Source organism: Bactrocera tryoni, chromosome 3 (genome assembly GCF_016617805.1).
Source record: "Bactrocera tryoni isolate S06 chromosome 3, CSIRO_BtryS06_freeze2, whole genome shotgun sequence".
Lineage (NCBI taxonomy): Eukaryota > Metazoa > Arthropoda > Insecta > Diptera > Tephritidae > Bactrocera > Bactrocera tryoni.
The window spans coordinates 62,953,783-62,969,359 of NC_052501.1; the positions used below are offsets into that span (position 1 = coordinate 62,953,783).

At 29.1% G+C, this 15,577-nt stretch overlaps 1 protein-coding gene across 5 annotated transcripts in view; it reads left to right on the forward strand.

The window, feature by feature from the left end:
- Positions 1 to 15,577, forward strand: part of LOC120770924 — a 162,642-nt gene that overhangs the window by 20,902 nt on the left and 126,163 nt on the right. For all 5 annotated transcript variants that reach the window (XM_040098623.1, XM_040098626.1, XM_040098627.1 and 2 more), the window contains exon 3: positions 11,067 to 11,179. In XM_040098623.1, the coding sequence (XP_039954557.1) occupies positions 11,108 to 11,179 (72 nt within the window). In that variant the 5' untranslated portion in view covers positions 11,067 to 11,107. The remainder of the gene's footprint in view (positions 1 to 11,066; positions 11,180 to 15,577) is intronic.

The following is a 15,577-nucleotide window of genomic DNA, read 5'->3' on the forward strand; positions in this document are numbered from 1 at the left end:
TGTTTTAGTTATGCATGAATTTATTGTTGTTGTTGTGGTGGTATGGAGAATTGGTGACACTTGTGACAGGCAGGCTGCCTGCACACTTGGTCCAAGTGTGTAGATTTTGCTGCTTTTAAATTGCTGGCAATGAGGCAGGCTCTGCGGATTTAGAGCTTTAAAATTATAAATTTATTTAAAAAATTTATTAAAATTAATCAACAAATTTTATCCAAAATTTAAATTAAAAGTTTTTAGTAAATTAAAAAAAAAAAATTCCAAAATTTGTATTTACATTTTTTTTAAATTAATTTATTGCTTTTGATTAGCCTAGTTGATAATTACCAACTTTTCAATAAATTTTATCCTCACTGAACGAAATCAGTCAAATGTTTATTTTTTGACTAAATTGAAGATATAAAGAAAATATTCTCTACATAATAAAAAATTGCTAAAATTAGTTTTTTATGCATTATTTTTAGTTTTTTATTCATAAAATATTTAATAATCCTCCATATTCGAAAACGTATAAATTATTTTGCGAATTAAGTGAAGGATGGACGATTAAAAATTTCACATTTACTTACAGCTCAAAATAACAAAATAATTTCTATATATATTTTTTTAATTTTTATTTTAATTTATAATATTTTTAATTTTTAATTTAGAAAATTATACAAATTTCTCCTTATTTAGACTGTTAATAATTTTGGAATTTGTAATCTTCAATACTTCAGTTTACTCATAATGGGTTGTCAAAAAAGTCTTGCGGTATTTTTATTGAATTTTTTTTCATTGAAATTGAAATGAATTTTTGATGACTCATGCCCAGCTCTTGACCGATGCTACGGCTGCTACTATGTCGGTCTCTTTCGACCAATTCAGCGATTTTATCGCAATTTTCGACGACAGGCCTTCCGGAGCTTGGCGCATCTTCGACCACCTCTACACCAGAACGAAAACGTTGAAACCATCGTTGTGCGGTGGAAATGGAAACTGTATCGAGTCCATAAACTGCACAAATTTTATTGGCGGCTTGAGATGCATTTTTGCCTTTATCGTAGTAGTACTGTAAAATATGCTGTATTTTCTCTTTATTTTGCTCCATGTTTGCGACGCTATAACTCACGAACGACTTAAAAGAAACGACAATCAATCAAACACGTGTTAGCGCATGAAATGAGCTTTCCAAAAAGGTATAGCATGACCCGATGCGACGAAAACTAGAACTACGCGTTTTCAGCGTCAACTAGCGAAAATGTCGCAAGACTTTTTTGACAACCATTATATATTATATTAGGGTGAGTCAAAAATATTTGAAAATTTCTATTAGATAATAAGAAAAAAATTGAAAACTGCAAAGCAGAAGATCTTCTCGTTAAAATTAAGAGTTCATGCTTGGAGAGACCTTTCTTAGAGGTGTGTATCAGCCAATTTTTCAGAATACCAAGCGAAAAAAGAATGTTTTTGACCCATCCTAATATACATAAGATATTATTGGATTTATTGAAAATAATTCACTTATATTACTCCGCATTTGAGCCAATTCAAATTCAAAATTTTTTCCAATGACAAACAACAAAAGTAGTTTTTATTTGCAATGCAAAAGTTAAGAAATTGATCATTATGATAAAACATTAAGAAAAGTATCCACTTAACTAAACTTACTACCGTTAATGAAAGTGATTTTGATTATATGTTTGCATAACAATAACAACAATAATTAAATTTAAATGAAACCACAATGTTGCAGAAATTGCTCACACAACAACAATAACACAAAGGAGTAACAGCAGAAGGAAGGTGAAAAAATGCAAAGTGCGCCAAAAAACTGCGCATGTGTCTGTCCATATGGCCACACATGTGCATAAATGTATTAGCTTGTGTGCGTGCGCAGCCGAAAAGCCAAAGCCACTGTTTGGCTTCCGCATCATTATGCCAACACTTGCAACACGCCGCCAAGCTGGCGACCGGCGAAGTGTTTTATTATTATTAAAGTCGCACGCCAAAGCCCGCTTTGCAGAGGACCTGTGTGCTGTATGAGTGTGTGCGGACTTTTGATTTGCATTGTTTTTTTATTATTGCTCTTTTATTTCGCTTTTAATTTACTGCCTCCTTTCGCTTGTGCGCTTGGCAGCTGCTGCGTTTGTTATTGTTTTGCATATAAATTTTTTGAAAATAAACTTTTCGTCTCACTGGCGCGCGGTTAGCTAACCACTCGCATGAATAGACAATCACCATTCCACCACTTAGACGGCCGAGCGACGAGCTCTAAAGACCAAGTGAGCTAGTCAACCACAGCATTGACTTAGCAAATGTAGTGCGATTTAATTTTGCCTTTCACCTTTCTTCTTCCTGCAGTCACCTCACTTCTTCATAGCTACAAATTAATGATGTTGTTATTATTTTAGTTTTCTATTATTTATTATTCATTTCTGTTTTGCTTATAATTGCGGCTGTCACTGCTGTGACATTAATAAAAGTGGGCAACATTTGCATTTTTCATGTTGATTAGCGCAAGTGTGGTGAATTCGTGGTGGCTCCACCACAGTTAAGAAGGAAATGGTGTCAAATATAAAAAAATATTGCATAAAACACTAAAAGTTATTACCAAATAATTAAAATAAAATAAAAAAAATTAAAGATTTATGTAATTATAAATAAAATCAAGAAAAAACGTTAACTTTGCTGCACCGAAGCTTTAATATACTTCCTAGGTGCAATTCTTATAGCAAGTATATGTATAACTAATTCAGAAAGCGCAACCGGACCAAGTTTTCATTCATTTGAAATCATTTTCTGGTTCTTTCTGACCATATTGTTTGATATCAAACATTCTGGTCGAATTGATCGGGAAAAAGTTCTTTTATGGAAATCTTCATTTTGATTTTGATCGGTTAGTTAGAATGACAGCTATAGTTGTAGTGATCCGTTTTAAACAATTTGTTTGGACACTCATTTTCGCAAAATTTTGTGAAGATATCTCGTCATATAAAAAAGTTTAAACACGAACTAATTTTTGAAAGGTCCCTTTGTATGAAACCTAATGTTATAGTGGTTCGATATCGGCGGTTCCAACAAAGAAGGAGCTACTTAAAGATAAAATATTCTGTGCAAAATTTCAGATCGATATCTCAAAATCTGAGAGACTGGGCCTAATCAACTCAGCTTGTCACGCTGATCATTTATATTATATACTATTTATAGGGTTTCCCACGTTTCCTTCTTCTTCTTCTTTATTGGCGTGGACACCGCTTACGCGTTTATAGCCGAGTTAACAACAGCGCGCCAGTCATTTCCTCTTTTCGCTACATGGCGCCAATTGGATGAAGCCAGGTCCTTCTGCACCTGGTGTTTCCAATGGAGTGGAGGTCTTCCTTTTCCTCTGCTTCCTCTGGCGGGTATTGCGTCGAATACTTTCAGAGCTGGAATGTTTTCATCCATTCGGACAACATGACCTAGCCAACGTAGCCGCTGTCTTTGAATTATTACGGGACGGGAATTATGAGTGACTTATGAGTTTGGTTTTTGTTCGAGAGGACTTTACTTCTAAATTGCCTACTCAGTCCGAAGTAGCACCTGTTGGCAAGAATTATCCAGCGTTGGATTTCCAGGCTGACATTGTTGGTGGCGCTTATACTGGTTCCAAGATAGACGAAATTATGTACGACTTCAAAGTTATGACTAGCGACGAGAGAGCCAAGTTGCGAGTGAGACGACTGTTTGTTTTATGACAGGAGATATTTCGTCTGGCCCTCGTTCAGTACCAGACCCATTTGCTTGGCTTCCTTGTGCAGTCTGGAGAAAGCAGAACTAACGGCGCGGGTGTTGAGGCCGATGATATCAATATCATCGTTTCCTTCTGCAAATTTCGTGTCAAACTTGGCATACCTTGTTCAGGGTATAAATAGCTTCAATTAGCAAATTAAGTATACCAAATATATGATACATTTATGTATGTTATGTTTGTGGTGAAGTAATTTCTGGCTCAAATAGTATCTAAATAGCATAAAGATGAGTCAATAAAATTTCTATATAAAATAGTTCTTCTTTGGGATTTTGCTGTAAGCTTGATTATTGATTATGAAAGTTGAAATTATTAACAAGAGTTGAAGAATAAGTATACCTACACTGGGAACTGACTTCGTAATAGTATACTCAAAATATCTAAATTATCAACTTATAAGACAAGCCTTTAACCTGCTCGTCTCAACAACCTTTGCAGAGAACTCAAATTTTAAATTTGAACGAATTCGAACCTGCCTACATTCTTTAATACTGCCTTCATGCTTCTCTAATGTCCACTAAGATCTATTTGGGGTTTTAGTGGTATTTTATGAATAAGTATAAACCAAAAATTTGCTTATTTCTTGCTTATTGGTGTGCTCTAAGAGCTGCTATATATTTGGTGATAGGATATTTCATGTGTGTCAAATTCTAGAAATAATGTTTCGCAAGATAGTATCTTTCTCTAACTTGTATGACTAGAAAAAATAAGAAATTCTAAGCGAGATTGATTGATGTGCAGTCATTTAAAGCATTGAAATTATTACTGTATTAATGGTAAATCCTTGTAAGCATGATATTTATGTACATAATAGATGTATGTATGTATTCTAGTAAAATGTTTCAAGAGAAAAATTAAGGATTGTCATGGGTTAAATTTTTATAAATTATTAATTAATTTGTTCCCAATAACTAGCACCCAAAGTGGTTATAACTACAATTTACTTGAACTTAAGAAAACGATCTGGTTGACAGCTGTCATAAATCACTTATATGTCAAAATTTATTAAAAATAACAATAATAATAAATTAAATAAAAACAAAGTTGAAAATAAACTTAAATTAGCTACAAAAAAAAACGATCGCAAAGAGGCACCAAGAAAAATGTTTCTTATAAGTATATGGAATAAATGATTTGCGCCTAAGTACAATCTAATCTACACACACAAACATTTAAACAGTCACAAGTAGCCAGTTTTACGAGTTTGGAATGTTAGTACAGAAACAAATAAAGTAAAAAAATAAATTCAAAAAATCGTTAAAACACACAAGAAATTTGAAGAAATGAAATGTAAAAAAATAAAACATTTAAATCAACAACAAATCCCAGCTGAGTGGCAAAAACTTTGCCGCTGTAGAGCCAGAGCGCAAGCGCTTGTGCGATGAAAAAGTCCAGCAGTTTGACGCCGTGCGTCTAAAAATATTTAACATACTTATATTTGAGAAAACAAAAAACAAGTTTCAAGAATTTTAAATGTTGCCTTTTACAAAGGTATAAACGTAGTTAAAAAGTTCTTTTTTGCGACGACACATTTAAAAAGATGCAAAGCGCAGATTATCTATTTAAATATAATAATGACAAAATTAAGCAAAATCATTAGGTTGTTGCTGTTGTATTTTTAGAAATAATTTATGTATGTTGCCAGCAACACACAGCGGCAGATGCTGACGAAAATTAATAAAACAAATTTTTGGACATTCATTAATGAGCGCAAGTGCGGGGCTAAATGCCGGCTTAGCTCAGCTTGTGTGACTTTTTTCTTGATCACGTCAACAAAAAGCGTCGTCACACTAAAAAGAAGCAGCCTTTGGGCGAAATAAATTAACTAAATTGAAGTTGTCAAACACAAACTAGTGAAACTATTAAATGTGATAAACTTAAGTTGCTAAACGAAAAACATGTATTCGTTTGCACGCGTATTTCCTGGTATTTTAATTGATTATTTTTTAAGTTAAATTTTTTATGACACATTTTTGTGTCAACTGTCAGAGGTTGACTATTTTTAAAACGTAATTTCAGTTTTCTTTAAATAATAAAAAAAATATTTTATAAATTATTCAGAAAAAAAATTTAAAATAAAAACAATACATACATATATGAACTTAAAATTGGTTTCAAATGCTCAATTTATAATTATAGAAAAAATAGAAGATATATTGAGAAAATCCAAAATAATTTTCATAGTTAATCGCCCGAGCTTCAGTTTTTTATATTTAAAATGAGAAAGTTTTTTTTTATTAACAGAGAAAAATTATTTGAGTGAAGGTAATTAAATAATTAAAAATAATAATTAATTAAAGATATTTAAAAAAAAATAATTAAATTAAAAAATATTTTGAATGAAATTTAATTTTATACTAAAAGTGATTTCTTAAATATATATTTAATAAGTTTTTAAAAAACTTCTACAGTAATTTATTACTATTCATATATTTTTAGTTTATGTGTGTATTATTTCGGAAATCACTTTTAATCAATTTTTGTATATTCAATTTTGTTCCAAAAATTTTATTAATTTTTTAAATTAATTTTAATTAATTAAATTCTTTAATTAGCTCAGTTTAATTAATATTTTTAAATTATTTCTAATTTAAATTTTTAATATATGTTTTCAAAATTGACTGCTATTTCAAAACCTCTTCGGGAGAATTAAACTTAAATTTATATAAAGGATTTTTTAATTTTAATTTCATTAAATTTATACATAACTTATATTTATTTAAAAATATAATGTTAAAATAGTCACACTTTCCCCAGTATCCAGAATATAAATTTTTGGCATAAAATAGTCTACAAATTAATAATACAGTATATTTTTTTTCAAATACATATTTTTTAATAGTTTTTATTTTTTTTTTATAACTGATGATAGCAATATTATTTTAAGTTTATAATAGATAACTAACTAATATAAATTTATTTTAAAATATCAAAAAGCATTAAAGTGCTTTTATAAACAAAATTTTGAAACAAATATTGGCATTTTGAAACAAATATTGGCAGCGTCATTTACATATATATTTTTTATAATAAATTTGACTTAATATTTTATTTTTATAATTACTATTATTTTTTATTTAAAATTGCAATTTATAATTTTAAAAATATATTTAAAAGTTTAGTTAATAATTATTAATTTTTTGCATAATTTATTAAAACAATATTGCTTCTAAATAATTTAATAACTTATATTAAAAATTCATGCTTATTTAGTTTAGTGAAATTTTAACTTTTTTCTAAGTATTTACAAATATGCTTAAGAATTAAACCAGTTTGACGTTTTTAAGGAAGAAACGGCCTACTTCACTTGCCAAGCACAAAAGACTTAAGACACGAACTTGTTACAAAATAAATTGACATGCATGCATATTTCGTACTATTTTACCATATTAACCAATAAAAGCACTCAATTTAATGGCATAAACTATTTCCTCAAAGCAAATAATTACAAATGTGTTCAACTTTCAATGATTACATAACTTTCTCACTGACCTTGTTAAAGCACAGGAAGCAACAATCTATTTCTTAAACTGAAATTTAAAGAAATCAAATTTTTGCAATTTTCCACTCAAACAGCTTAACAGCTGGAAAGTGTAGCAAAATGGCTTTGATTTCCTTGCAATTTATAACAGACAACCGCATTAAATTTTTAGCACCAATTGCATAACCATATAACTGTAAATATGCAAATTGAGTGCGACAATTTAGTGAAAGAATGAAGTGGCACAAACACAAAATTTCCATACAATTTCTTAAGCAGAAACAATTTTGAAAATTAATTTTGTATACAAATATGCCAGTAAAATTTTATTTATATTGACTTTTTTCAATTAAAATTATAATTTTTATATTTTAATATTCAATTAAACAAAGTAATAAATTATGCTATTTGTTTAGTTTCCTTTTCCTTTTCTAACTGCCATTATCCATCCAAATTTTAATATGCCACAATCACTTGTGAAGTGAAATTATATTCACATTTATGAAAAGCAGACTTCGCCACGGGTATTTTTGCATTCCGCAATGTGTAAAAAATTGTATTTTATTACAATAATAAAAACACACACTGCTTTGCATTGCGTGTTATGGCTATTAAAACCTATTTTAAATTTTATTTATATATATACATATATACAGTATAGAGATAATATCCCAAATTGCTTAATTACATAATACAATGGAGGATGTAAAAAAATTATTAATTTTTAAATATATTTGATTACTTATAAGGAAAAGTTTTAATTTTAACAATCAAATCCGCAAAAATTAGCATTAAAAAATGAAAAAAATTATAAAAAGTTTGAAATTTTTATCTTTCTATTTCTTAAAGAAAAACACAAAAATTAAAATTTTGTAATACATTACATACAATATTTTCAAACCTTAGTTACGATAAATTTTATATATATATTATGATAATATTTTTCAGAAAATATTACGTACTACAATGAGCAAAAAATAGTTAGACTGTGTTGATAATTTATAATTTTTAATTTTTAATTTATTCTTTAAATTTACTCTTCGTCCCCCTCAAAGCAATTCTCCTTAGCCCTAATACACTTGTGTCAACGTTTTTTCCAATCCTCAAAACAGTTGTTAAAGTCTTGACCTTGCCACAATATTCAGCGGATTGAACGTCTGATTCCGGGTCGTAAGCATAGATCCAAATCTCATCGCTACTAATAGCACTTTTCATGACATCCTGATAGTCGATAAGCACCGTTTTATAAAGCGATTGAGCGATTTTGGAATCAACCTTTAAAAATGGTATACTCTAACCCTTTCGTTATTCCAAAATGCCAGTAGGATTTCTGATTATCGTCGAATCTCAGGCACCAATTCGTTTATATTCATGGCTGTCCTTGACGTGGTCGTCGTCAAAACGTTCTCAACCCTTCTTTAATTAATTTAATTTTTACCAATAAAAAACACTTGCTTGCGACAAACAATTACCAATACTGGGAAATATAGTTTTTGTTCATTTTTTTAATTTTCAAATAAAAAATAATAAAAACTTTAGTATTCGATTTTTTTAGGAAACTTCATGTCGATAAAAGAAAAAACGAATATTTAGTAATAGACAAAATTAAGTTCAATATTTTTCGTTTATGAAATATTTTTCAAAGGGAGTTAAAAAATATATTTTGTTTCTCTAATTAAAGCTTAAATTAATGGAAATAAGTTTTTTATACATTATTATAGATGAATAATTAATTTAAATTTTTTTTTACATTAATTTATTTAAATTAAAAACAATTCATTTTTAGAATATTTTTAAAACTTGCGGAATGTTTTGAAATATATATGTACTAGGCATGAATATTTATTTATAAAATATAACTTTGAATATATGTATATATATTCGCAATAAAAAATGAATAGTCTATGCATTCACATAAGCTGCATAAACACTTAGCTTCATGCACACATATATGTACATATATGTATGTCTATTACTTGCACGTGTCTAAGCCGCCCACACACCGCCTTACCGCTGGGCCTGTGCATGCACACGCCCTACCATTTGCTTGATCAGCAGCAACTATATTTAAAAAAAATGCAGAGTGCCACCTTTTCATACAATATTTATATATATATATAAATGGAAATATAAATGTTTATATATATATATTATGTATGTATATACATATACATATATCAAATTTTAATCGCAAATGAAATTTATACCAATGCCTTGCACTGTAGAACACGATTACATTTCATTTACTATTGTTGGCTGTTTTTCACTTCTTAACTAAAGTACATATGCTTTATTTTTACGGCTGGCATGCTTGTATTACTAATATTTTTTCCTGCGATTTTAGTGAACTAATATTATGACTCATTAAGTGACACAAGCATAATAACATATTTATGCAATTCACACAAAGTAATAGCAATGAATGGAAACAAAATATATTTTTGAAAAATATTTAAAAAATTTGCAAAAAAAAATTATTTAAATTATATTTTTGAAAAAATATTAAAAGAAAAATTGTAAAATATTTAATAAATTTATGAAAAAATATTTAAATAAATTTTTAAAACAAAATATTTGTTTTTGCTTCACATTTCCTTCAAACTGCATAAAGCTCATAAATTTAGAAAAAAGACATTGAGAGTAAATTTTTGAAAAATATGTTTTTTTCTTCACGTTTCCTTAATATTTACATTAAACATTTCAAAAAGAAGGATTTTTAAATTATTAAAAATAAAGTTAGTTAATTGTAATTTTAAATAAAAATAATTTTACATATATAAAATTATGATGTATTTTTTAATACACCAAAATAATTTGTAATTTCCTTTTCTCTTTATAATTATTTCATACTGAGTTTTAACTAAAATTAACTCTTTTTATTACCAATAAGTGGCAACACCTTTTTATTGTACCGTATATAAAAACGACCTTCAGATAATATAAAAATATTTAAATGTAATTAAAGTAAATATAATTGCTGCTGATCAAATAGACATATACTATATTTGTATGCACTGAGAGGGCTTAGAGAGGTTCGGTGATCACCACTTTAATCACATAATGATTGCCACCTGCGCAGCTGACATTAGCCAGCAGTTATTCGCTGCTTCTGTGCGCTGAGAACAAATAATCGATTGTAATCCAATTTGCGCTCATGTTTTTGCAAGAAAAAATACAATGCTTAACGATGATTATTATAAAAACATTTAATATTCTTTGTTGTTCTTCATTGAGAATAATTTTTAGTTCCATATATAATATTTCAAAGCTGTTGGCTAATTAGAATGCATTTAATGATGGATTGGGTGTTATGTGTGAAAAACGAGTGCCTGACAAGGAATTTATTTTAAAATTATTTTAAAAAATATTTTTTAATGTATTTCTAAATTTGTTCTGGTAATAAACCCAAAAATTTATTAAAGGATCAAAAAATTATTTTTTTTATATTTTTGTACCGCTTCTTAATAATAAATAAAATAAAAAGTTTTAATAATTTTTTTTTCTTTTTTTTAATTTTTTACAAACTGAAATAAACGTATGGAAATAAAAACCAGCAGGGTATAGTAGGTTTATGTGCGCATAAAATATTTTCATTTTAAAAATAATAATTATTTACAGAAATAGTTATTAATGAATACATTTTTAAGTACAATTTTTGAAATAATTTACATATTATTTAAAATGTTTTTAAATATAGTCTTGATTATTATTTTAATTTGTTATTTTGAAATCAGTGAAGGTATATTTTATTTTCAAATATGATTTTTAAAGCTTTATTTTGTTATAATATTAATTAATTTATTATTTTTTTCTTTACAGTTAACCTTTAGAAATTATTAAGCATCAACATTATTTACAAAATGTCACACAACATTAGAATTTTATTGGCGATCATCGCTTCAATTGTCACAATATGCTCATCACTGCCAGATGTAAGTAAAAAAAATTATATACTAAATATTTTGAGAAAAATGCGATAATCTAAGCTCCTGCGTCGCTAACAAAAATATACTATTGCGAGCGTTGGAGATTGCTTAATAGCAGAGAAATTTCGTTGATAAATTTGAAATTATTATGCAGTCGCGAAAGCTTTGTACAAGTTTTAGTACAAGTGCAAAATTTTCCTTTTATAATGATTCACAAAATGATGCTAGATTTAGATTATCTGGAAAGATATGTAAAAACATATTTCTAGCTATTATTTACACTACTCGTAGGTATTTCGCAGTATATACATATATGTATAATAGTTGAAAAAGATATGAAGCATAGCATAGTACGCAAGAGCTTTCATGAAAAAGCTACGAAAGTTGTACTTAAACACACTTTTTTTTTCAAGAATTCAAGAGCTGCTTTACTTTAAAGTGAGTTGTTGAGAGCTTAGCCAACTTGCATAGTGAGATAACCGAGAGCTTTCTTTCTCCGTTTACAAAAAGCAAAAACTTTTTCCCAATCAAATTTGAAGAAAAGAAGTGGAAATCTTAATAAAAATTTAATCAATGAAAGCTTATACAATGCTTTAACAATAAAAGCTCTATGAAAGCTTTATTTTTATTTATTAGAATCATCAACTGGTATTTTACTTTAAAAAAATTTAATATTATAACATTTATTTCAGCGAAATTCTTATTAAATCCTCTATGAAAGCTTTATTTTTATTTATTGGAATAATTACCTGGTATTCTGTTTTATAAGATTTAATATTATAACAATAATCAACATGAATTTGAAATTGTGCTGCAAAAAAATGTTTGTGACATCGCTAGTAATCGGCTGACACAGCCAAATGATCGATATGGCGATCTAAAAGCTCACGAGAGCTTTTAGAAGCTCTGAGGTTATTTATAAGTTCAATCTATGGGCATACGTTTCTTGTAAACAGAGACACAATTTAATTGATATTGACCTGACTTAACTTTTTTTAAGCTGACGCTTCGTAAAAGCTTTGACTGCAGCTTTTCTAAATATAAATATCAGCCACTGGGTATATTCTGAAATGGAAGTATTTAAAATTAAGACTGCAAGACCATGAAATATCGAATCCTATGCAGGAAATTAATTTCAAGTAATCTTCATATCTAGTTTATTGTCCTTGATAAAACTAATATTTAATGATTAACTAATATTTAAACATAAGTCATAGTGCATTACTCAACTCCGAATCTAATATTCAAAAATTTCATAGATTTATTTCAACGTATACCTAGGAAATCACTTCAAATGCAGCGTGGCGAATGTCTTGATGGCTAAATTTAAAAGTTTTCTATTTATGACCATCTGTCCATTAATCGCATGGCGTACAACTACCTCCAAACTAACCACACTTACATAGTTACATGCATATCTGGCTACGCCTGCTGTGTCATTAACAGTCAGCAGAAGGCTTTGAATACTAAATATGAGACCAAAGAAACAAACAACGGCAACACCAGCAAAAAACAATAGACTTGAGTCACAAACGTGCAGTAAAGCAATGCCAATAGTGACGTGCCGCCGTGAGGGCTAATAATATGCAAATTAGCACAAATCATAGAAAAATAAAAAAATATCGCATGCGAGAAATATACAAAAAAGTTGCGTGCAGTAAAGAATGCGTGTTTTTCTAAGCAAAAAGAGTATAATAAATAATCTAGTAGAAGAAGTCATAATCATTAGCCAGAGGAAAACCAGAAAATCGACGGACAATTAAATTACTTGCAGAAGGGCGTCATCAGCTAAAAAATCAACAAATTATTAGTAGCGCAGATATATTGAGAATGCACTAGTGATGGCTTTAGAGCGGACAAGCTCACGTACTTTGTTTGAAACTTTGATACTTTTGTGCTTAGAAGGTCGTCAATGGACACGATTACTTTTTACAAATATAGAAATAGGCATATAAATTATGCATAATAGCATTTGTGAGTGGTTTTTTAATTTTGTAGTATTTTTTTATTTTTTTCTTCGACCGCCTATGTGTTGACATGCTTTGCAGTTGCTGTTAGCCGGCGTCTGCGCGTACGCACAACAACATTGTCGTCTATGTGAACCAGCAAACTGCGTGCACTCAACATAACAAGGCATAGCACGGCATAGCACGGCATACAATAGAACTACATAAAAGCATATGTATATGCATATGAAAAAAAATAATTTGTATATATGTAACTGCATAATCTGAGTTAGGTTACACTCCAAGTAGCCAATTGTCTGCCAAGTTATACAATTGCATTTAAATGGGCGTTTAGTTGCTCAGATAAAGTAAATATGCTGTCATTTCGGTTGACATATTTCTCAATGAAATAAACATGAAATAGTTTTTTTCTTATTTTAATTTTTTTGTATTGTCTGCCTATTTTATTTTTGTACAATTCTTGCTTGCTCAAGCGCTTTTCAGCATCTGCGAACCGTCAAAAGCTGAAAAATATATGAACAACAACCGGCTAAAGTGCTTAATCGGTTTTTGATTGAATTTATTTATTTATTTATAGTAGACTTCTGCACGAACTGCAATAAATGAACTTTTGTTTACTGCCTGCATATTTTCATATTAAAATGAAGCTTGAGCTATTGCATTAATTACGGTATCTCATTTTGATGCCCTCAAAAGAAATATGGTCAAGGTCGACTGACGTTATTTGCGGCCAAGAAGTTTTATTTCGTTGTGAGTGCACATATGATTAATATTTCCAGTTTACAAAAAAAAAATTGTTTAAGAAGCTTGAATTTTTTATTTGGTTCAATAAAGCATTTAATTATGATTTTTTGTAACCATGACAACCCTTAGAAGGGCAACTTGTTTCCAATGCTCTATTAATATTATTAAAGTAGAACTTGATTCCAATACACTATTAATAGTATTAAAGTACTTAAAGTGTCTTAATTGAAAGTTTTTTATTTGATTATGAAAATATGGATATGTTCAAAAACCTCATTTTTTCTAAAAAAAAATAAAAATAATTAGTAAATGAAAACTTTTTAATAAATATTGCTTGTTTTGTGTATCAAACTGACCAACTGACTCTAACTTTGTACGAATAATATATATTTATATTTTAATTGATCATCAGGGTTAAGTGGCAACACTATTTAAAACATTTTGCTGAAATTTCTTCATACTAAATCAAAATTCCAAAATTTAAATATTGCAACGAATTTTCGAATTTGAGACAACTTTTCACCTTTAATTACTACAGATGGCAACCCTGTAATTTAAAGCGCTATAATATGATAATAATAGTCAAAAAATTATAAAAGTTCCAACTTTATTATCAATTAATAAATTTTATAATTGTCAAAAATTATTGGCAACCCTGATTAGAAGAACCAGCTCTATTATTTTACAATTTTTATTACGAAAATCCTTAAATTTGAAATTTGCAATGCAAAAAATTATAATAGTTCTAAATTTCACATATATTTTTTCCTTGCATTCGTTATTAATTTTCAGGCTCTATCCATAGTTAAACTTAAGTTAAATAATTTCAAAAAAAATGCCGTGCAATAGTCGCTACTAAAAGTGCAAATAATAATAACAATGGCTTTAATTCATTCCGACAACTGTATTTCTGGGAAATTACACAGTTACACCTCTGTGTGTATGCGCATACACTCATGTGCATAATCGTTTCTAGCTGCCTGTGTTAAATTAAAAGCTCACGCAAAATTACACAACTCATCCTTCCCGCGCTTGGCCTCAGCCCGTGGCCACAGTTGAGGGTCAAAGTCAAGTTGCCACATCCAACAGAAAATAACACTGCGAACCTTACACATCGAAATATGTAATTTTTTTTTTTTAAAATACTTGTGCATACACAATTAGCTGGCAATTAGGCACAAAAAAGCGAAAGAAAAATTAAAAAGCACTGAGCACAAAAAAAGTACACAGCATGCATATATTTTGGATGTAAAGTTTTTTATAATTTTTGTGATAAACTTGTAGTGCCTACTACTATGGGCGAAAAATAGTAAGACTTTGTTCACAATTTTTAAAAAATACTTTCAAAATCTATGTCGTCCCCCTCAAAGTAATTCCCCTTGCCCCTTGACCTCAATACACTTGGGCCAATGTTTTTCCACTCCTCGGAACAGTTGTTATAATCAATTTCCGGAATAACCTTCAATGTGCGTAGCAATTCATGTTTAATGTTTTCAATTGACTCAAACCAGTTTCCCCGTAGCGGTTGTTTGAGTTTTCTCAATAGCCAGAAGTCAGGCGAAGATAATTAGGCAAATACGGTGGTTGCGGCACGATATTGGTTGAAAATTTGACGAAAAACTCTCAAAGAATCAATGGAGTATGCGACGGTGTATTATCGTGGTGCAAAAACCAAGAGTTGTTGGCCCATAAT